This window comes from Lithobates pipiens, unplaced genomic scaffold (assembly GCF_037356315.1).
Source record: "Lithobates pipiens isolate NorthernLeopardFrog02 unplaced genomic scaffold, aLitPip1_a1.2 Scaffold_23, whole genome shotgun sequence".
In the NCBI taxonomy this organism is placed as follows: Eukaryota; Metazoa; Chordata; class Amphibia; order Anura; family Ranidae; genus Lithobates; species Lithobates pipiens.
In genome coordinates, this window is record NW_027507785.1 from 279,182,889 (window position 1) to 279,206,737 (window position 23,849).

The following is a 23,849-nucleotide window of genomic DNA, read 5'->3' on the forward strand; positions in this document are numbered from 1 at the left end:
ATAGCTTTGATGTAGGAATTTGATCTGAGCATGCGTGGCACTTTGTCTGATCGAAATTCTCTACACATGATCGCAGTATGTCCTATCGGACCAGTTTGACGGAAAATATTTCCAGCAAGTTGGAAAATTTGGTCCGACGGATATTCCGACGGAAACAGTCCGATGCATACCACACACAGTCGGATTATCCGACAACACGGTCCAATAGGACACATTCCGACGGATTCTCCGACCGTGTGTACAAGGGCTTAGACTGTACCGTACTACGACTGGTTGCTTGCATTAATATTTGTATTAATATTTGTAGAAAATGGGTTTTTGTAGATAATGGATTTTCCAACAAGCTGGAAAATCATTTTGTCTGATACTTTAACATTGTTATCAATTGCTAGCTATTGTTTTGCACCATGACTAATATGTTATTATTATTATTATTATTATTATTATTATTATTATGTAGGTTACAAATGTTCAAATGCAAAAGGGGCAGTGTGCAAGCAGATTCAAATCCACTACATTCACTGTCCATTTTTTCAGCAATTTATAAACCCAAAGCTGTGGAATACAAAGAACACACAATTTGGTGTACAAAAATGGTGAATAATGGCATTGGCTGTAGGCGGTGTCTTATTATAATTAGGGGCTGAGCATGCATGTGTAGGAGTGACATAGCAAATGGGGATGGGCGTGGTTTATGTGAAATGATGGGCATTGCTCATATGGGCGTGGTTCAAATGGGGTGTGGTTAGAGTCTGAGATGAATGAGAGATGGAAAAATAAAGGAGAAAAAGAGGGAAGGAAGGAGAGAGAAAGAAGGAAAGAAGGAGGGAAGGAGAGAGAAGGAAAGAAAGAGGGATGGAGGGACAGTAGGCCCAGATCCTACACAACAATAGAAGTGTGTATTCCAGAGTTTAACAAATCAGCAGATAAAGATAATCCAAACACCTGGTGTTAGCGCTTCAATCATCTCAGCACCATGGTTGTTGTGGTGTCAGGATGATTGAAGCGCATTATTACTATTATTACATTTAATATAGAATGAAATCATTCAACTCACCATAATCCAGAATCAGTGGGACCCCTGAGCGTGTCACCTGCCACTTTGCCTGCCACCAGATGCCATCAGGTGCCCCCAGCTGAGTCTGTCCTTACATCAGGTGCTCCGAGCAGATTCCGTCCTTACATTATGTGTCCCCAGCAGTGGAGCCCTCCTTTACATATGCTGTCCCCGGCAGTGGAGCCCTCCTTTACATATGGTGTCCCCAGCAGTGGAGCCCTCCTTTACATCCGGTGTCCCCAGCAGTGGAGCCATCCTTTAAATTTGTAGCTCCCTGTCTAGAGGTTGACCGATATATCGGCCGATATTTGGCATTTTTTAATTAATCTGCTTCGGCAGATTGTGCTGATAAAAAAGCCGATTACATGTTCAGCTCGACTTGCAAAAGACTTCTGTAATAGAAGTCAATGTAAGTTGCCTGAAGACATCAGTGAAGGACTTTCCTCCTCTCTGGGCAGGCTGCCAAGAAAAGATCAAAGTGAAACAATGTTTCTTCTTCAATGGGCTGAACTCCCTGTGTAGAAGTTCTCAGTTTAACCATTTAAAGATTAAATCTTTTCTGACACTTGTTGCTTACAAGTAAAAATCCAGTATTTTCTGCTAGAAAATCACTCAGAAGCCCCAAAAATTATATATATTTTTTTTAGCAGAGACCCTAGGGAATAAAATAGCGGTTGTTGCAATATTTTATGTGATGCGGTATTTGCGCAGAGGTCTTTCAAACGCAAGTTAGCCCTTTTTTTTTTCGTCCAAAAGTTTTGAGTACCTGTTTTTGTGTATTTAATAAATATATATATTTTTTTTAATCTAAATTATACATACAAGTGAACTGATTGGAGGTTTGTTTTGTTTAATAAATGTGTAAGAAATTTTCTGCATCACTTATTAAGGCTGCTTTCACACTGGATCGGGCAGGCGTTGACGGTAAAACGCTGCAAGTTTTAGCAGCGATTTACCGTCATTTTAGCCCCGCTATTTGGCTGCTAGCGGGGCAGTGAAGCACTGTTGCAAAATCGCATTGCATGTGCTTCAGCAGTGGTGACCATTCATTTCAATGGGCAGGAGTGGTGGAGGAGCGGTTTACACCGCTCAAAAGATGCTGCTTGCAGTATTTTTTAACGTCCTGCCAGCGCATCTCCTCAGTGTGAAAGCACTCAGGCTTTCACACAGACTGCAGGGGAGCCGTTTTGAAGGCAATTTACAGGCGCTATTTTTAGCCCAAAATTGCCTGAAAACCACCCCAGTGTGAAAGGTGTCCAACTTAGATTTTGTGAGATGAAGGGGAAAAAAAAAAAGGAAAAAATAAATAAAAAATCGGCCTAACATATCGGCCCAAAAAAAATCGGCATCATATATCGGCCATCGGCCGCCGCGATTTGTAAATATCGGCATCGGCCAGAGAAAAACCCATATCGGTCGACCTCTACCCCTAAATGACAATGGTCCCAAAAATGTGTCAAAAATGTCCGATGTGTCCGCCATAATGTCGCAGTGACAATAAAAATCGCTGATCGCCGCCATTAATAGTAAAAAAAAATATTAATAAAAATGCCATAAAACTATCCCCTATTTTGTAAACGCTATAACTTTTGCGCAAACCAATCAATAATTGCTGATTGCGATTTTTTTTTACCAAAAATATGTAGAAGAATACGTATCGGCCTAAACTGAGGGAAAAAAATGTTTTTTTATATATTTTTGGGGGATATTTATTATAACAAAAGTAAAAAAGAATGCGTTTTTTTCAAAATTGTCGCTCTATTTTTGTTTATAGCGCAAAAAATGAAAACCGTAGGGGTAATCAAATACCACCAAAAGAAAGGTCTATCTGTGGGAAAAAAAGGACGTCAATTTTGTTTGGGAGCCAACGTTGCACGACCACGCAATTGTCAGTTAAAGCGAAAAGGGGTCTGGTCTTTGACCAGCAAAATGGTCCGGGGCTGAAGTGGTTAAAGAGGAACTCCAGTCTGCTCACATAATTTGTAATAAAAGCATCTTTGCCATTCTGAAGCTTCCCTCCAACAAATTTGCATATTATTTTAATATATACTGTGATTCTGTACTTGCCAACTACATACCTCCCAACTTTTTAAGATGGGAATGAGGGACTCCTATCAGCAAAGGTATGCAGGCATAGGACATACTCCTTGCCACTCCCCCTTAAAGGAGAATTGTACAAAAAACAAGATTCCTTTATACTGGCTTTTGGAATTTACAAATACAGCAATAATGAGGAACAGAGGGACATTGCTCCAAATCAGGGACAGTTCCCTTCAAAATCAGGGACAGTTGGGAGCTATGCAAATATGCTGCAGAAATCTCCCGCCACTGATTTTCCATTTTAACTGTGGGCAGCTGAAGTTGCTGCCTGTTCACTTTCTGGATTTACACCAACACACAGAGGCACACCTCCAGCTCTGCTGCTCTCATTGGTCCTCTTAGGTCTCACCCCCCTGCTTGCCTGGCAAACTCTCACAAGAGTGAGAGAGAGAGCTGTGCATGATGTCATACGACTAGGCCTTTTACCAGACAAGAAACAGGAAGTGGGCTGTATAAGGTATTTACTGGCAGACAAAAATATTTTACTATCCAATGCTAAAACAACAAGGGCAGAAGATTTAATAGATGGAAAGATGAAAAGTTGTACCAGTTTATCTGCAGCCCTCATTTCTCTACAGCCTTCTAAAACACACAGATCAAAGGCTACTTATCAGCTCCAGCGGGCAGGGGGTGGTAATCTCATGTCACGCACTGCATAGCACAGAGATGACAGCTGAGTGTGATCTTAGACCTGAGTGGAGAGAATGGGGGGGTGTGGCCATCTCCAGAGATTCTGTGATGTTGGGATAACCTGTCAGAAGTTACATTTACTTGCAAACTCCTTTTATTGGAGACATCTCTGGCACCCTTTGATTTGTCAAACGACTGGCCTGGGAGAGAGCTTAGGATGTGTCCTTATCCCCAAATACAAGAATTAAAAACTTGACACTTTCCTACAAATCATCTATTAGTAATAGATACCAGGAACTGGGGTACAAAATAGTCACTCATTAGTACAGAACCCCCAGCGTGCTGGAGTTGTGCAGCCTTACCCACAGATTTGCTACTCTATTCTGATCCTGCTCAACCTTACAAGGTTTCAGGACCCAGGTTCATTCTATGGCCCCTTCCACACGAGGCGGATCCATTTCAGCAGAGTCTGCCAGCTCAGCGGGAGATCTCTCCATTGATCTCCACTGAGCCAGCAGATGACAGGTCCATTCTCTGCTCACTAAGCAGGGAGGGGCCTGTCGAGCACCGCTGATTCCTATAGAGAGATCGGACGAAAACGGACAGCATGTCCGTTTTCATCAGATCCCATCGAATCTTATCTGCCAGGAAGGATGGCGAACATATCGCTATACGTCTGATTTCAGCGGATCGGAGCGGATCGGATGACAGAGGATATGTCACCGCTGACATCCGTCGCTCCATAGACCTGCATGGAGTGTCCATTCAGGTCCGCCTAAAAAGCTGACAGGCGGACCTGAATGGTCTGCCCATGTGAAAGGGGCCTATCACCCAAAACTTTGCAGACCTTCCTAAACCCAAAGAGACTGCATTTTGTCTATTCATGACAATATGCTCCCACTTAAGACCCCCTTTCACACTGGGGCCGCGGCCGCATTCGCAGTAAAGCACATTTTAGCTGTGATTTACCGATGCTTAAATACCGCTTTTGCGTCGCCTAAAACCCCCCAAAAAAGGGGTTAAAAACTCTTTGAAAGCGCTGCCCATTCATTCTAATGGGCAGGGGCATTTTGAGAGCGCTGTATACAGCGCTCCTAACCCACCCCAAAGATGCTGCTTGCAGGACTTTTTTTCTTGTCCCGCAAGCGCACCGCCCCAGTGTGAAAAGGCACACTGGAATGAATGAGAGGCGTTTTTTAGGCACTTAGTAGAGGCTATTTCTAGCGCTAAAGCACCTGAAAACCACCCCAGTGATAAAGGGGTCTTAAAGCCTACAAGCAATCTGACCATTGTAGAAGGACCCATGCCCATCCACAGTCCAACACTGGCACCAGCTATTTAAAAATACCCACAGAACAAAAGAGCCTTAACCAGTTCCATCAAGGGAAACTCCTTCAAATTTCGAGCCATGTGGCATACAAAGACAAATACAAATGTCCAAAACATCAACTGTACACCTAGAGTAGTTCTTGTTGCTATACACACACTTTTCCCTCCCATCACATCCTCTTGAGCTGCGATTGCAGGTCCTGGCTCCTCTGCCACCCTTCCCTTCTGAGTTTACTGTGACAGATCACCTGGCACCCGGCCTGGGTACCTCCGCCAAGATGTAGCTTCCGCCACTCTCGAACCAGGAACCGGGTATTATAGCTGAATATTGCACCCAAGAACTAGATGACACTAGCTTAGGTGCAAACTGGAATTGCCTTTATTATCAATTCAAACAGAATATATACCATACAACATCAGGTAAGAGCTTGATTACATTATCCTAAATAATGCAAACTGTAAAAAGTATAATGCTCAGAACATCTAACAGTACATCTAATGAACAACTAACATAAACATAAACATCCCACAATAGTTTGGTAATGAGATGAAGTGGACACAATACTACCAAATAGACAGAAACAATAGGTGACTCAATTAACAATGGGAATTCACACCTAGGAGACACACAATGGGGAAATTTTACTATGAGATAAAGACACCCTGATAAACAGATTATAGCGGGAGAAGCCGGCATCAGGTTGTTTTGAGCTGGTCTTAACATCTATTTTGAGTCTCTGGATCTGGGGTCTGGGGGGGGGGAGGGGGGAAGCAGTCATTGCTGGTTTGGGCACACAGGTCTCAAATCTGTATCTAGGTCCTAGGTCCCCAGAGTCTGTGTGTTTCAAGGATCCATGGACCCAAATCCAAAGCAAAACCACTCCAAATGTCCCCCAGACACACCTCCCAAAGAATAGTGCCCACCTGAAAAGCCAAGGCCCATAGTCAGTACGCAAGAGGCTGCCCTGCAGTCCCCTCCAAAAGCCCCAAACTGGTTCGGTCTGTCACAGTTACAATCCCTTCTCCCCTCCCTTTACTTTCTATTCATATTAGCATGACTTCAAGTCGTGCCGACTTCAAAGTAGTCCATGAAACATCCATTGTTTCTAGAGCGACTCGTCCCTCTTCCATTTCTTTTTTAAGGGGAACCCCCACACTGAAAGAACGGTGTGGTAGTCCCCCCCTCAAAATCCATAAAAGACCCTTAGCCAAGCACACTGCCCGGCAGGTCAGGAAAGGAGATGGGAACGAGCGAGCCCCCCCCCCCCCCCGAACCACACCAGGCTGCATGCCCTCAACATGGAGGGTGGGTGCTTTGGGGTAGGGGGGCCCTGCGCCCCCCACCTCAAAGCACATTGTCCCCATGTTGATGAGGACAAGGGCCTCTTTCTGACAACCCTGGCCATTGGTTGTCGGGTGGGGAGCTTATCAGAATCTGGAAACCCCCTTTAACAAGCACCCAGCATTAGAGAGGGAGAGAGCGTTGAGTCAACATCGGAAGAAGAACAGAGGGAGAAGACAGCGGAGAAGACCCAGCAAAAGAGCGAGAAGATAGCAGAGAAGACTTGGCAGAGGCAGAAGACAGCGGACAGAGGGAGAAGAACCGGAGAGAGCTACAAGACATCAGCGGAGAGCGGAGAAGACCCGGAGAAGGGAGAAGAACCATCAGAAGACATCAGCGGAGGAGGCAGAAGAGCTGGAGAGGGAAGAAGGAGTCAGAAGAGAACTCCGGAGCTGCCTAATAAATTACTTTAAAACCTGTGTACTGTGTTTTATTTTTAAAACTTTTTTTTTAGGTGAATGGGTAGGGGTACAATGTACCCCATGCTCATTCACATAGGGTGGGGGAACGGCATCTGGGGGCCCCCTTGTTAAAGAGGGCTTCCAGATTGCAATAAGCTCACCCCCTGCAGACCCTGACAAACAATGGCCAGGGTTGTCGGGAAGAGGCCCTTGTCCTCATCAACATGGGGACAAGGTGCTTTGGGGTGGGGGCCCCCCCTGCCCCATAGCACCCACTCCCCATGTTGAGGGCATGCGGCCTGGTACGGTTGAGGGGGGGGTGCTCGCTCATCCCCACCCCCTTTTCTGACCTGCCGGGCTGTGTGCTCAGATAAGGGTCTGGTATGGATTTTGGGGTTCCCCTTAAAATCCATACCAGACTAAAGGCCCTGGTATGCTATTGGGGGGGGGGGGGGGGGGAAACCTATGCCGTTTTTTTTCAAATTTGGTGTGGAGGGGGAACCTAGGGCATTCGTTTTTTCTTTTTATCATTTTGTGGGGCATTCTCCCCTAAAGATTCTTACCAGACAGACTGCTATTGTCAGGCATTAAATTCTGATCCCTTTTCATTGAAGTCGGACTTCAAGTCGCAGGGCAAAGTCGGGTCCACAGTCGTATGACTGTTTTGTCAAAATCGCGGCTTCAAAATCAAGCGCCTTTGAAGTCGTACAAGTGTGAAAGGGTCCTAACGCGACTTCAAAAGGTGTGCGATTTTCTTGCGATTTCAGGGAATGCCTGTGTAACTCGCATTGAAGTCGGACCAAAGTAGCGCATGGACTACTTTGAAGTCGGCAAGACCTGAAGTTGTACTAATATGAATGGATGTCATTGGAAATCATAGGGAATGACTTGTCATGAGGTCCCAAGCTGCTGTGAAAGGGGCCTCACGGAACAACTGCTATGTGATTTCACAGTCTGTTTCTACGACCTTACAAAAAGTGACCCGCTAACCGGCACTATAGCGGCTGTTTTAGCAGTGCTTCAGTGTGAAAGGGGTCTAAATAACACCATACACATACAGCAGTGTGAAGGAGCTCAAGGTCATCAACCTGAAGGCACAGGGACCCTCCTAAGGACAAATCACCCTGGTGTCTGTCCCTGTTCACAAATGTGCTTTATAGTTACTATGGAACTATATATATATATATATCTATATATATATATATATATATATATAGATATAGATATGTATATATATACAGATAGATAGATACCTATATATACTGCCACTAACAAGGAAAGGCAGCCATCCTCCTCTATACATGCACATTTACAGGTACAAACTCTGGAAACACACTGTAAACATTCCCTCATCCCAGAACGAATGTGCTAGTTAGGTCTGGGGGGAAGGCATTGTGCGTTGCGCCTGAGCTCAGTGTGAAGCCTGTCAGGAGAAGAGGGGCGGGGCTGTGGTGAAGGAGGGGGATGGAAGTAGGACAAAGGTAAAGGGGACAGAGGAGAGGGGCGGGGCGAGGACAGTGCACAGGACGTGTGTGCAGGTAGGAGGGGAGCTGCCAGGGTCTCATATGATGAGGAGTGGGGGGGGAGAGGGGTGTGGCGGAAGATTTAGGGTGCTGCACACCTCTCATATGAATGTCAGCTGTACTAATAGAAGACAGGGAGCTGCACACTGATGATTCTGTACCTCAGGCTGCTGCACAGAGGGGAGAGTCTACTCCTCTACTTATGAAGTGCTCAGATATTGTAGCTGTGACCATGTAATAACATAAATGTTTCCAGGGATACAGTCAGAGCTGCAGGTTTATACTGAATAGTGCCATTGACCGGTGTAAGTGTACATACTCCATGTCTGAGGACTGCTGTGAAGGATTACTTTAGTAGTTGGTGCTTCCATAGTGACAACAGAAGTGAATGTAGGGGGGGGGGCAGCTCAGCACCACTATCATTCAAAGGTCACCTTGTATTTTTTATTATTTTTATATTTTCTTCTTTTTCAGTGAACAAATAAATTCTCTAATGGATGAGGTGGAGAGGTGGGGTGATGATGTCACTATCTCAGACTCCTCCAATCAGAGAAAAATATACAAGGCATTCTATGAATGGCAGTGGTGCTAGGTGATGTCCACTTGCTGCCTTCTGACTGTAGGCTTAGTGCGGACGAGTGCAGGGTGTACCAAGATGGCCGCAATAGAACATCACTTTCATTGCATTTTCTAATGAGTAGCAGTATTCTGATAGAACACTGGCACAGCAGAGGGAGAGGACGGAGGGTTCGGGCGGCCGCATCACTGGACCATGTAGCTGCTAACTTTTAATAAACAGAAAAACGAGTGGAACTCTGCTTTAACTGAACAAGCTGAAGTTAGAACCCGAATACTATGCACAGCTGCACCAGTTTTTGTTAATTACAACACCCCCCCCTCCATTGTGCCAAGCTGAGCCAATATAACTTTGTAAAACAGATCATACCTGGAGTTTAGCTTTAATTTGCTTATAAAGTTCTCAGGTTTTGCCCTATAGCTGCTACTCCTTTATTACTGTTTCCAGGGACACGTCGCTGAGTTAGATCATTAAATGTTATCACCCCCAGTAAGCATGCAGGGCTCTACCTCCTTCTCGCCTCTACTTTTTCTAAACATTGAGCCCTGGTTCACATTGGTGTGATGGATGCGAGAAACCCTGCGAGTCATCGTTGGTTCATATTAACATCTGTGAACTGCTGGGGGTGTCATTGTAAAGTTATTGACCCCCCCCCAGATCCGTTTGCAGTACAAACTGTCAAATGGTGCAGGAATCAGATTGCATAGGTATGAACACCCATGCAATCTGATTCCAGTGTGGATCAAAAAAAGGGTCACCATTTTGGTGCAAATGCACTGAATTTGCATTGTACAGACGTCACATGTGATCTGCACAGGAATGAGGTGTGTATCGCATGCAATGTCTGTGATCGCACAAGTGTGAACCCAGCCTAAGACCCCTCTCACATGGGCATTTCTGCAATGCAGAATCCGCTTGCTCAGCGGAGGATCTCTCCACTGATCCCACTGAGCAGGCGGATGACCGGTTCATGTCTGCTCCGCTATGCAGAGCAGACACGGACACAGTCCTGCTCTCCTCTGTGGGGCAATCAAAAGGAAATGGACCATCTGATCCACCGAAGGAAGAAAATTAGGACCACCATCCATCTGTTTTTGTCGGACAGGCTCGGATTGGATGGCAGCGATGCGTCAGCGGACATGTATCCGCTGACATCCGCCGCTTGATAGAGGACAATGCAGGTTCTGATCAGGTCTGCCTGAAAAACTGACATGTGGACCTGATCGGAAAGCCCTTGTGAAAGGGGCCTAAAGCTAAATTCCAAGTACAGCTAATTTTGCCTAGTTACATGGATCCAGCTTGGACCAATGTAAGTATATACAGTAGGTCTAGAAAAGAATCACCCCTTTAACATAATCACATTTTGTTGCTTTGCAGCCTGAAATGAAGACAGACACATATTTTGTTTTGTCCCGCTGTATTTGCTCAGTGCAATTTATAACATCCAAGTGAAAGATAGAACACCAACATGTCATAAAAAGGGGGAGGATTCTTATCTATACCCACTGTATGTGCCATACCTGTGGTATCCCTGTAGGCACAACTATTCCAGTGATCTTCACTTGCTTCCAGATCCTGTAGGGAGTGGTTGCCTTGCTGCTTATTAAATACAGACAGACGCTTTGCATGTGCACAATTCTGAGAACACTTTGTATTTTCTCAATGAATACAAACAGTTCTCTAATTGGAAGAGGTGGGAGCTGATGTGACAATCACCACCCACCTCCTCCAATCAGAGTTCTCAAAATGCTGCCTGTCACAAGTGTGAAACCTCCTATGTTCATTGAGCCATAAGGCGGCCAACTACAGTGATTTCCAGCTTCCAGAGGGTGCCCACAACTATGGCACATACATATGCTTACATTGGGCCAAGGTAGCTATTTAAAAATTGCCATACCTGGAATTACGCTTTAAATGTTGCCCAACAATAAGTTCAGAAACTAGAAGGCATTGCAGGGGGCAAAAACAATGTTATCATTGTGGCAGGGTGTCCACATACAACGACTAAAGTGTATGTAAACTATAACAGTGAACTCCTATTTACACCCTTCTGGTCTGTTAAAGGAAAAGTAGAGCCAACGCATTTTTGGCTATACTTCACCTGGGGGGGTCACAGGAGTGCACTTAGTTTTGCATTTCTGTGACTCGTATTCAGCCAACAACGGGTTAAAGTCCACTCTTGGCTGACATCACCGACTCTGGAGATTTCCTGACTTTAATGTTGGGATCTGACCGCCAGCTGACTCATCCTCTCAGCGAGCTGCTGAGAACCCGAGCTTGCAGCTCCCTTACCCTCCACAGCCTGGTGCTCCAGTGAGCGCTGGAGGGGAAGAGCAGAGAGCCGCTGACTGGACAGTCGCCAGCTCACTGAAGACCAAGAACTGAGCAATTAGTAGTCTTTGATCACTTGGTTCTCAGTTTTAGAGGTGGCAGGGGACAGATGCAGCATCGGACCAATGCTGCATCCACCTAGGTGAGTTTGTGAGTGTGTTTATTTTTTTTAGATCCCGCACTTCTCTTTTAAATATATAGATGAGAGATTTTGTTATATCTGTCTGAGAAATGCAAAAAATATCTGTTGATACTGCCAGAGAGGGCTACAAATGTAGATAAGGGAAAGACACTGCACTAAACCAAAAACATATAATACCAAACACGTGTGAAATGTTTACTCCAAATGTGTAAATACACACAATAAAGCTGCTAACACACAAAGTCCAAACACAAATTCGAAAATAAAATGTAGCGCTAAAAAATGGTGGAAAAGTGACAAATCCTTAATCGTGTTAAAAAAAAAAAAGGAGAAAAAGTCACAACAGTGACTTTAGATCAACAATGAATTTCCACTGGTATCTGTCCACTTTGGAGGGCTTTATCTTCCAGCACCAATTTTCAAACATGGTGGATCCTGCATCAAACTGCTACGACACGCAGACAAGAGGATGGGTACTCTTACCATGAATGGTGGATATATATATATACCATACGGCAATGCGCCGTGCGAGCTTGAGAGGCTGTGATAGACAAAGATGGTGAATTCCCAGTTGGATGGTGTCCCCCACGATATGGATTGGATCCATGTCCACAACGGTCAGAATCCACAATTCCAGGCTGGCGACTCAAAGGTGGATAGACAACCAAAACTCGATCTCTCAAAGATTAATCCAAGGAAGTTCGTCAGAGGCCAGACATAGGAGAGAAAGAGATATGGGGGCGCTCCACATAGTATAGGTCAACCAATGAAGGTTTATTGAAAATTATTTAAAAACGCCATAAAAAAATCATGTGATGAAAAGCAATATGGAGAGCACTATATCACGCACTTCTCTTTTAAATATATAGAGGAAAGATTTTGTTATCTGTCTGAGAAATGCAAAAAATACCTGTTGATACTGCCTACAAATACCTCCTCCTATGTTATGGAGATGAGAAGTATTCTGTCGTTACAATACTTTCCTGTCCTAGGGTGACAATGCTGCTCTTCGCAGATGCAGTACAGTGAGTGTTGTCACCCTAGAATAGGAAATATGTTCTAGGTAGAATGACCAGGTGAAATTAAAGAAAGAAAATCCTAAAAAGAAGAAAACAAATGCAGTCACCTCATCTAAGTACTGATGAGCTGCCGTTTCTTCAATTTCTATTATTGGGTTTAGATACTTTTTAAATCAAATGGAAATATGCTGTCGGAGGAGACAGACAGGAGGGATATATGTGGTGTGAGTGTCTACAACAAGGAAAATTCATAGATTTCAGATCTCTGTCACTGATTAAACTCCTCATTGTGTGTTGTACTCTGCTCTGCTGTTATCAGTTGTGATTACTCTGATCTTCTCTCCTGCAGGTTGCTATATGTTCTCTATCTCCTCCTCCAGGTTAATATATGCTCTTTTGTCTCCTCCAGGTTTCCTGATTTCTGTTGACGGACGATTGCCATGGCTCGATTGCTGACGAAGTCATGTTTGTGGAAAGGGGCATCACCAGCTGCCACAACATCGGTCCTCCTCCGGGGGTACAGTGCGGGTAGCAGTGACTCGGAGTATCTGCACAAAAGCATTGTCCCCACTATGCACTTTCAGAAAAGTCTGCCTAGGTGTGTATATGGACAATCGCTGAGTGTGTATCAGGGTTTTAGCACTAGTTGTTTCTATGGTGTACACATGCCATTGTCATCCCTAGTTTGAGTATTTGCATTATCCAGTTGATCTGAAATGCTTAACCACTTCAATATCGGGCACTTATACCCGCTTCCTGCCCAGGCCAATTTTCAGCTTTTAAAGTTATTACACTTTGAATGACAATTGCGCGGTCATGCAGCACTGTACCCATATGACATTTTTATAAGTTTTTTTTTTCACACAAATAAAGCTTTCTTTTGGTGGTATTTAATCACCACTGGGGGTTTTTATTTTTTGCTAACCAAACGAAAGAAAATAAAAATATTCTCCTTCATGGATGTGTGCTGATGAGGCTACACTGATGATCAAGGAACTGACCATCAGTGTAGATGTCCCCGCCACCCTTACCATTTATCGGCTCTCCTCGTGCTGTGACAGTGCGTGAGGAAAGGAATGCAGATAACCGATAAGTGTGTTTATATGATCGGCTAAAATTTGACACAGCTGATCACATGGTAAAGGGCCGCTGTGATTGGCCCTTTACTGCAATCCGTGATCAGCTGTGTCCGAAGTACACACCGATCACAGAGCACGTATTGGAGGGCAAGGTTCCAGGAGGATGTCCATGGACGCCCTCCTGGAACAACAGAGCCACACTGTGCCCGTCTTTCAGCTATAGCGCAGATCTGAAGTGGTAATTAAGAGCATTTGGAAGGTATGTTGTTTTTCCCAAGGTTTACCCTAATCTGTTATCTTTTAGGGGTCATTTATGCTGGCGAACAGAGGGTCAGTAAATATAGGTGATTGAGCCGTGGTGTTACTGCCCCACTTAAGCTGCAAAGGCAGCTGAATTAAGTGTATACGTGGCAACATATATTTTTTTCACCCTGTCCTGTTCGGCGCACTGTACGCCCTTGCGCACACGGTCGGAGAATCCGTCGAAATGTGTCCTATCGGACCGTGTTGTTGGATAATCCGACTGTGTGTGGTATGCATCGGACTGATTCCGTCTGACCCAATTTTCCAACTTGTTGGAAATATTTCCCGACCAACTGGGCCGGTCGGACATACTCCGATCATGTGTTGAGAATTTTGATCGGACCAAGTGCCACGCATGCTCAGATCAAATTCCTACATCAAAGCTATTGGCTACTAGCATGAATGTAGTCCCATCGTAACGAAATTACGTCATCACGTTCTGAAAGATCGGATTTTTCAACAACTTTGTCCGACCGTGTGTATGCAACAGTTTCGGACAAGATCCGACGGACAAAATCAGACGGATTTGGTTGTCGAAATCTCCAACTGTGTGTATAGGGGCTACTACCACTGACTGTACCCATTCAAGAGTTCAATGCATGTGGTGGTAACGGGGTGATGTTGGCTTTTCAAGGGTAAAACACGAGATGAGGAAGTGACGACTGCCTTCTGAATATCAATCCACCATGGATCGCTTTTCAGAAGGATGACAAGGGCTGCCACAAGTTTGAGCAAGCCCTTAAAGTGGAATTAAAATCTAAAATAAAAAAACTGAGCAGGCAGGCTTTTTATTTTTTTATTTTTTTGCAGAAAACATGCAATGTCTCCTCTGCAATAAAATAAACCTACCTGCCCGCTCACAGTCCTATGTAGAATATACACTGAACTGCACATGCGCAGCTCAGGGTACAATCTCAACATGGTGCCTGTGTGCTTAGATGAATGAACTTCTGCACAGTTACAGTATATCATCCCATGCCGGTCAAAGGTCCGACAACTGTTACCTGACATATGCCGACCAGGGACCTTGTGATCGATGGACCATTAGAGTGGGGGGGATTATTGCAGAATTTCGTTCTGCTTTAAACCTGTCCTTTGCTAAATCGGCATGTGCATGAATCTTTCAAGAGCCAAAGAACATCTATCTTGGTATGGTGTGGACTATTGTTTTGTAATACAGATCTCTTAGGGTAAAATTTTAGCATGAAATTCATTTTTTTTATTATTATTTTCTTAAATCTATCTGGAGAAAGATCATAGCTGTAAAAATATATTACCGTGAACCTGCGATTTGTGCCTTCAGTATAAAGCAACAGGTTCACTTAACTGCAGCCCTCCAAGCTTTCTCTGATCACCTTCCTTTCACTCCCCCATCCCTCTGTCTGGTTTTGGTAGCAACAAGGGATACCCATTACTTCAGGTACAGGAAACATGTGACTCTCTGCCCTTCTTTCCAGGTGACAGAGCTAATGCTTGGAGATTGGCAGCTTAGATGCCTGGTGCTGTGACATTAGCTCCAGGTTGCAAATTTCTGTTGGCATGTAGCCACACAACCAGTGGTTACTTTTGGTTAGGGACAGATATTCAACCTTGGTCTGCATCTAGGGTTGGTTATTTGTCCCTAACAGCAGGTAATCAGTGCGTGTGCGGATACGTGCAAACAGCGCTGTATCAGCCTGTCATTGCTTTGTACAGGGTAATCAGCCACAGCTGTACATATGCTTGTTATCCCAGCCCAAGAACCCACCTAAGTCCCAAAACTGTGCAAGCAACACAAAATGTTAACATAAAAATGACTTGCATTACTTGTTCTATAGTTATTTATGTATTTGATAATCCTATAGCCATTCTTCCTATCTCTATATTGGAGTTGGTCTATATTTTTCTCATCCTAAAGTTTCTTTAATTATTTTTAAAATCTTTGCTTATATCTTCCAGACTGCCAATACCCAAACTTGAAGACACTGTGAAAAAATACTTGAATGCACAACAGCCTCTTCTAGACGATGAGCAATTTAGGTATGTGGAAATATTACCCATCCTCCCAGTCACCTTACCAGAGTACTAAATCCTTTGAGTCCAACCTGCAGGTCAAGGGCCACATGCGACCCTTTGACATTTGCTCTGCAACCCTTTACAGTCCCTAGTCTGACTGTTCCTTCGATGTGCATTCTGTCTCCAATCACACCAGTTGCATGTCCCCAGTCTCGGACAAGTTCCTCCAATAAGTTTGCTGCCTTCAAGTCTTCTGTCATGTGCAGAGCTTTCAGGGGTCACATTTGAGACCCTCTATACCTCATAAGTTGACAACCGCTGCACAAAATGGTAGCATAGATCTGATGCAACCCAGTACTATTGGGAAGCACAGTGTTTTGATCCTCGTGGATGACCTGTCTTCTGTACCTGGGGGAAATTTATTGTAAAAGTCTAGTTTCCTTTTAAGTTGTTGCTGATACCTAATATGGTTTTTAAGTGAACACTATTATACCCACCTGGGAATTATGGTTTATGGCTTTTCTTTTCAGGAAGACAGAACAACTGGCACTGAACTTCCAAAACGGGGTGGGTAAGCAGCTGCATGAGGAACTGGTGCAAAAAGACAAGCAGAACAAACATACCAGTTACATCTCAGGTAGGTGTTTATGAAAAAAGGCATTTCATCTTCCTCTTTTTTTTCCTCTGAGGTGAGGGGGAAATGCTCACAATTCATGTTGAAGCTTAAAGTAGATCTTCAGTAGTCCGCAGGTGCACAGAAAATGTTTAAAGGCTAAGCTTACTTTTGGAACATGTTACATGTTTCACCTGTGTGGTGTGTTTTTGTTTTTTTAGTATGAACATGTAATATTTTCCAGCATCTGCAGCTCTCTCCCCGCTGTCTCCTCCTTGTGACAGCTGGCTGGGGATCTTCTCCCTGCGCCTGCTGTCACTATTTGAAAACAGTGCAGGCATGCGGGGCTCCGCTCACATGGCCGCATCATTTATTCACAGTTTCCTGTGAATAAGTGCCTACAAATATTGTGAGCCATTGCAGCTGCTTGTAGTTTTCAATGAGCTGCGAGGGTGATGTTGAGCCTCCCTGTAGTTCGTTGATTCTTCTTGCTCTCAGATAACTGTCTGCCTGTACAGCTATGTTAATAGTCTGCAGGAGCTGACATTGCACCCAGGGATATTATATTTTATCATAATACATTTTACCTGCAAAAAAGTGCAATTTTTTTTTTTTGTTTTTTTTTTTAAAGATGACCTTATCCTTTTAAGAACTCTAAGCACCTGACAGATGCACATTTGGTGCACAGAAGGAATGTATCACATAGACAATTGGCATGTTAACAAAATGCTGAAGACAAATAAAATACCTAATTGGCGCTTTCTTTTAGAGAGTACATTTTTTAATTTGGGAACTTTTTGTACAAAAAAGTTCACTTAAAGGAGAAGTGCAGCCTGAGCTTTTTAGGCTGGGCGTCTCCTAAGGGTCACAGGAGTGCAACTCCTTTTGCACTCCTATGACCCGTTTTCAGCATAGAATGGTGTGAAGTCCACTCTCCGCTGACATCACCAAGTTCAGTTAAGGCAGCACTTCATCCTGACTTGGGAAGTCTGGACCTGCCAGGTGCCTTGACTGATGGAAGTCTCAGTCTCTCAGCGAGCTGCTTAGACAGCTGCTCCCTGCCCCTCCACAGTTCAGCGCACCAATGAGCATGGAGGAGCAGTCAGCAGCTCTTGGGGATTTGAGAGAACTGAGCCATTGGCAAATTTTGGTGCCTCGGTTCTCAGTGAAGAGGCGGCGGGGGACAGATGCACCATAGGTCTGATGCTGCATCCACCTAGGTAAGTATGAATAGGAAAAATAAAAACACAAAACACATACTTCTCTTTTAATGTAGTTGAGTTGTCATTGATAAATACCTGAAGTGTTTTCCTTCAGAAATACTTGACTTGAAGCTTCATAATATTTTTATCTTGGTTTGCAGGTCCATGGTTTGACATGTATCTCTGTGCTAGAGACCCACTTGTGCTGAATTTTAATCCCTTCATGTCCTTCACTCCTGATCCAAAGCCAGAATTTAACAACCAGCTTGTCAAAGCCACAAACATGACCGTGTCTGCCATGCGCTTCCTAAAAACTATGAGAGCTGGTTATCTGGAGCCAGAAATATTCCACCTCAATCCGGCCAAAAGTGACACACAGAGGTTTAGGAAGCTCATCCGCTTTGTGCCATCCTCTCTATCTTGGTATGGGGCGTACATGGTGAATGCATACCCGCTAGACATGTCTCAGTATTTCCGCCTGTTTAACTCAACCCGAATACCAAAACTGAACAAGGATGAACTTGTCAGCGATGAGAAGGCAAGACATTTATTGGTACTCCGAAATGGAAACTTCTATGCATTTGATGTTCTGGATAAAGATGGAAGCATTGTGAATGCATCAGAAATTAAAGCCCACCTGAACTACATCCTGTCAGACAATGCTCCTGCACCAGAATTCCCCTTAGGATATCTAACTAGTGAAGATAGGAACACGTGGGCCATAATGAGGCAGAAGCTGATAGACAATGGCAACCAAGAGGCTTTGCATAAAGTAGATTCAGCTGTGTTCTGTCTGTGTTTGGATGACTTTCCTGTTAAAGATCGCGTTCACCTCTCTCATAATATGCTCCATGGTTCCGCTTCAAACCGATGGTATGACAAGTCATTCAGTATCATCTTGACGAAGGATGGGACAGCAGCAATCAATTTTGAGCATTCATGGGGAGATGGAGTTGCTGTTCTGAGGTTTCAAAATGAGGTTTTCAAGGACAGTACAGAGCAGCCAGCTGTATCTCCTCAGAGCGATCTTGCTGCTGTGGACTCCGGTAAGGCCGTACAAAAACTTACATTTCATCTGGATGACTCTCTGAAAGCTGCAGTAACTGACGCTAAAAAGAAGTTTGATGCTCTGGTGGGTTCGCTGACCATTGCCACCATGGAGTTCAAAAGAGGAGGCAAGGAGTTCCTGAAAACTCAGAAGCTCAGTCCTGACGCCATATCTCAGCTCTCATTCCAGATGGCTTTTCTCAGGCAATATGGGCAGACAACAGCCACTTATGAGTCATGCAGCACCGCAGCCTTCAAACATGGCCGAACAGAGACCATCCGACCAGCTAGCCTTTATACCAAGAAGTGCTCCGAGGCTTTTGTGAAGAATTCCTCCAAGCACAACGCAGCTGAGCTCAGGGAAATGCTCAATGAATGCTCCAAGTATCATGGGCAGCTAACTAAGGAGGCAGCAATGGGTGAGTCTAATACTGCACCTCATTTATCAAAACCTCTGAAACAAGAACATATTATTTTATAATTTGTAGCCATTGTTATTAACTACAAAGGGTCTATAGGGCTCAGAACAGGCTCATACTTTTGCCAAGCAGTGTTGAGCTAGAGAAAATATCTAATGCAAGTGGACTAAAAAATGCACAATGATCAGAGTTCAGTTTAGAGTCTAGATTAATTATTCCAGATATCTTCTGCATTGACTAAAATACGCAGAGTAAAAACAACTTATTCTTTTAAGGGGATGGAGGTGAGGTTTTAGTTTTTTTTTTGTTTATAGCTGCAAGCTCAATAAATGTTAAGCTTAAAGTGGTTGTAAAGGCAGAAGGTTTTTTATCATTCTATCTGCATTAAGATAAAAAGCCTTCTGTGTGCAGCAGCCCCCTTAATGGTAACCTGAGCTCATCTTGATCCAGCGATGTCCATTAAAGTCAGTTAGCCAATGAGGAGAAAGAAGGGGCAGGATGGGACCGCAGCTCTGTGTCTAAATGGATATATGGAGCTGCCGCTTGCCTTGGGTGCCCCCATAATAAGCTGCTTGCTGTGGGAGGCACTCAACAGGGGGGAGGGGCCAGGAGAGCCGACGAGGGACCCAGTAAGAGGAGGATTGGGGCTGCTCTGTCCAAAACCACTGCACATAGCAGGTAAGTATAAGATCTTAGTTTTCAAGAAAAAAGACTTTACAATCAGACTGGACCGGACACACACTGCCCTACTCCAAGCTTGTGACTTGCTACAAAAAGTTAGTGTTGGCACTAACAGTCTCGTCCTTTTTTTTTTCCCTCCCAGACTTTTAGCAGTTTGCCACCCCTTTAAGCTGCTTTCACAGTTGGCATTTCAGGATCTCATGCAGAATCGCTGCGATTCTAGACACTATCCCAAATCGCACTGCAGTAGTGGCAAAACTCACCACGCATGTTTGGGTGCCACTCATTTTCAATGCCACCTAAATGCGGTATGGTTTTACCACGTGATAAATCACACTGCAATTGTGGCAAATCGCATCACATGAAGCTTTTCACCCAGGAGAAAGAGCTTATTTTGGGTGACGAGCTGCCTGCAGTGCATTGTGCTGCGATTGCAGTGAGATTTATTGTGCAACAATTGCAGCAAAACTGTACCGTGTTTTAGATGCCATTGAAAATGAATGGCACCTGAACATGCGTGGTGCATTTTGCCACTATTGCAGTATGATTTGGGATCAAGGGCAGAATCCCAAAACACCAGATGTGAACGGAGCCTTAATGTAAATGCACAGCAGGCATTTCAAAGCTGTTAGAAACTGATGGAATCTCAACTGTAAACTGTAGAGCCTATGATATTTGAGAAGTAATAACCTCACATTAAAAGCAGATGAAGTTCAAAATGGGTTATTTTAAAGCGATTTTACTGCTTGTTAAGAATATTTAAATAGTTTTACAGCCTAAACGCAGCCAAGATGGGGAAAAAAACAAATCGGCAGGATGTGTCGCTTGTGCTGATGCCACCTCCTTGTATCACGTGCTCAGCTGTTAGCCAATGACAGCTGATCACACGATGTAAACAGAGCCAGTAATTGGCTATTTTTTATTACTCGCACTGAGGAGGAAAAAAAATGCAGCTCACTGTCTTCTGTCAGAGGGACATCAGTGCCGAACATGGAGAGCCACTGCCGCCTCATCTGTGCCCACAAGTACCACCTATTAATGCCAATCAGTGTCACCTATCAGTGCAGCCTCATCAGCGCATATCAATGAAGGAGGAAAATTACCTGTTTGCTAAATTTTATAACAAAACAGTGAAAACCTTTTTTTCACACAAATAGAGATTTCTTTTGGTGGTATTTAATCACCGCTGGGTTTTTTATTTTTTGCGCTATAAATCAAAAAAGACTGAAAATTCGGTAAAATAAATACTTTCTTTCTTTTAAAATGTATTGCAGAGTATTTCAGTGTTGCAGAGATTTGCACAGTATGGGCAGAGTACTGTCACTGAGCAGTGCTGTGGGCACTACACATCCAGCCCACATCGCTGCTGCCATCTCTCCCCTCGCACTGTACTGAGCGGTTCAGACAGGGGAGTGTTTGTTTACAAGTGATCGTTCTGTCATTTGACGGAGCAATCACGTGGGAAACAGCCACTACCAGTGGCCGTTTACCACGTCCGGAAGACCCGGCGGTCACAGATGTTTACGGGAGCGCGCCCCAGGGGGCGTGCGAGAGCAACATTCTGGGAGGACGTCCACCCAGAAAAACACGACCACTCTGTAGCCATCTTTTGGCTATGGCCCGGTCGGCAAGTGGTTAAATACCACGAAAAGAAAGCTCTATTTGTGTTGGGGTAAAAAAAAAATATATATATTTTTTTTTTTTATGTGGCATAACCACGCAATTGTCATTCAAAGTGCGACAGTGCTGAAAATTGTCCTGGGCAGGAAGGGGGTTTAAGTGCCCAGTAGGCAAGTGGTTAACTAAACTAGTTTACAGAATGGCAAGAGTGTCTCTAATTGTAATTGTAATTGTCTCTAATACTGGTCTTTACCTGTGTGTCTCCTGTCTCTTCCAGGTCAAGGATTTGATCGGCACCTCTTTGCCTTGCGTTACCTTGCTGCTGGCAAAGGAATGTCCCTTCCAGAGCTCTACCAGGATCCAGCGTACGCACGAATCAACCATAACATTCTCTCCACAAGCACATTAACAAGCCCAGCGGTGCAGCTAGGAGGCTTTGCTCCAGTGGTCCCCGATGGTTTTGGGGTAGGCTATGGAGTACACGATGACTGGATTGGTTGCAATGTGTCCGCGTACCCAGCACGTGATGTACAGCAGTTTGTGCAGTGTGTGCACCAGTCCCTGGAGGACATATTCAAAGTACTTGAAGAAAAGGCTGCAGGGAAATAGAGGAAACCAACCACTCTACCTTGAATGATCTTGTTGCCTTTTTCACTGCAGTCTGAGCTTGCACTGTTTTAGAGCCTGACATCTATTGATTGTAATCACATACAGGATAATATAGGGACATTGTACCAAAGTAAAGCAGTTCATGCTGTAGAAGCTTGATCGGCCAGTATTCTATACTTTGTTTTCCATCATCCAGTTTACAAGCACAAGTGCCTTATCTCAGCAGTGACATACAGTGCCTTGAAAAAGTATTCATACCCCTTAACATTTTCCACATTTTTGTCATGTTGCAACCAAAAACGTCAATGGATTTTATGTGGAAAAAAAAAAAAAAAAATTCAAAACCATTTATCATTTTCCTTCCACTTCACAATTATGTGCCACTTTGTGTTGATCTATCACATAAAATCCCAATTAGATACATTTACGTTTCTGGTTGTAGCATGACAAATTGTGGAAAATGTCAGGGGGTATGAATACTTTTTTCAAGGCACTGTAATCTGTTAGTGCTTTTTGAAGGATAGAAATGTGGTATGATGGCTACTTGAGTCTATTGGGAGATCGCATTTCCCACTCAATCTTACAGCCAACTATTACTGAGCACTTCACTTTTGTTGAGAACCGGCTTCTGCTCTTTAATTATTAAAACGCGTTATTCTTGTGCTCCTGGTCAGATTTTTTTTTTGATCATGGATAAGTGGTTGGCCCTATATTTACTATAATAATTGGCCCATTAAATTGTACTGTATGTAAACATTGACTTATTTGGTCCTTGCTTGAGAAGTAAAAAAAAAAAATTGTAAGCTGAGAAATTGCTGTGATGTTATCAATTACATTGTTATGATCTATCTTTGAGGACCACAGAACCATATCCCTCTATTTTATGGAGAGTTGGAGATGGGTGGAGTTCTGTAATACTATCTTATTTCTGTTGACCTGATATAGAAGAGTGAGTGTTGTCATCCTGGATACGGAAGTGTGTTACTGGCAGGATGATCAACTGAAAGAGGGAAAATTGGCATGGGGGAAAAAAAAAAAAAAACCTTATGCAGCCACAAGGACTGGTAAGCTGCAATTGAATATATTTTGGGGTGGTTCAAGTGGTTGTAGACCCTGACATATACCCAGTGAAGTGGCTGGCCTCGGGTGATACTCAGAGATGAAACAAATTCTCCTACATATGTTGTACCTGTCTATCTGCAGTCTTCTCTTCTCTACATCTGTTCAAAGTGCTGAATTATAGAGCTGGTCTGAGTTCAGAAAGAAGGGGGTGGAGAATTTAATTCACACTCTGCAGAGCTCAATGGGGAGAGCTCTGAGTACTGATTGTGTCCCTTCCCTCCAACCTCAACCACACAGCAACAGAGCTGGGGCTGTCAATCAGCTGGAGCTCCCACTCCGTCACCATTTTTCTCTCGGTGTCAGGAAAACTTGTGATTCATGCTGATAGCAGAGGAATGACGTAACAGACAAAAGTGACACATAGTGCTCTTAATTGACAAGTACACACTATAGAGAGATATGCATTGTTCATATTTCATGTCTGAGGTTTACAGATGTACAGCGCTGTTTACATGGACATCAGCAAAGATAAAACTCTTGGTGTGGTAAACAGCGGGATGTTGCAGGGGATGCCTGGAATGTTGACATACCACACCGTTTTTAGTGTGTGTGTGTGTGTGTGTGTGTGTGTGTGTGTGTGTGTGTGTGTGTGTGTGTGTGTGTGTGTGTGTAAAACCCAAATTTTTTTTCTGGTAAAAGCCTAGCAACCCTGTCTCCTCCCCCCCGGCCTTAGATATGCTGGCCATGAGAGAAGTGCATAGTCTGTTA

The 23,849-nt window shown here is 44.0% G+C and overlaps 1 protein-coding gene across 1 annotated transcript; it reads left to right on the forward strand.

The window, feature by feature from the left end:
- Window positions 1-8,320: 8,320 nt before the first annotated feature.
- CPT2 (carnitine palmitoyltransferase 2) lies at window positions 8,321-22,773 on the forward strand. The gene is made up of 6 exons (XM_077453315.1): window positions 8,321-8,397; window positions 12,861-13,049; window positions 15,772-15,852; window positions 16,359-16,465; window positions 17,805-19,109; window positions 21,688-22,773. Exons 2-6 carry the CDS (start codon window positions 12,892-12,894, stop codon window positions 22,017-22,019), a joined length of 1,983 nt encoding a protein of 660 aa, XP_077309441.1. The 5' UTR covers window positions 8,321-8,397; window positions 12,861-12,891; the 3' UTR covers window positions 22,020-22,773.
- The last annotated feature ends 1,076 nt before the right edge of the window (window positions 22,774-23,849 follow it).

Excerpts from the sequence above, each read along its gene's own strand:
- CPT2 (XM_077453315.1), top strand. The coding sequence starts at position 12,892 with ATGGCTCGATTGCTGACGAAGTCATGTTTGTGGAAAGGGGCATCACCA. Across the intron at positions 16,466-17,804 it reads ACATACCAGTTACATCTCAG|GTCCATGGTTTGACATGTAT; the intron begins GTAGGTGTTTAT and ends CTTGGTTTGCAG. Across the intron at positions 19,110-21,687 it reads AACTAAGGAGGCAGCAATGG|GTCAAGGATTTGATCGGCAC; the intron begins GTGAGTCTAATA and ends TGTCTCTTCCAG.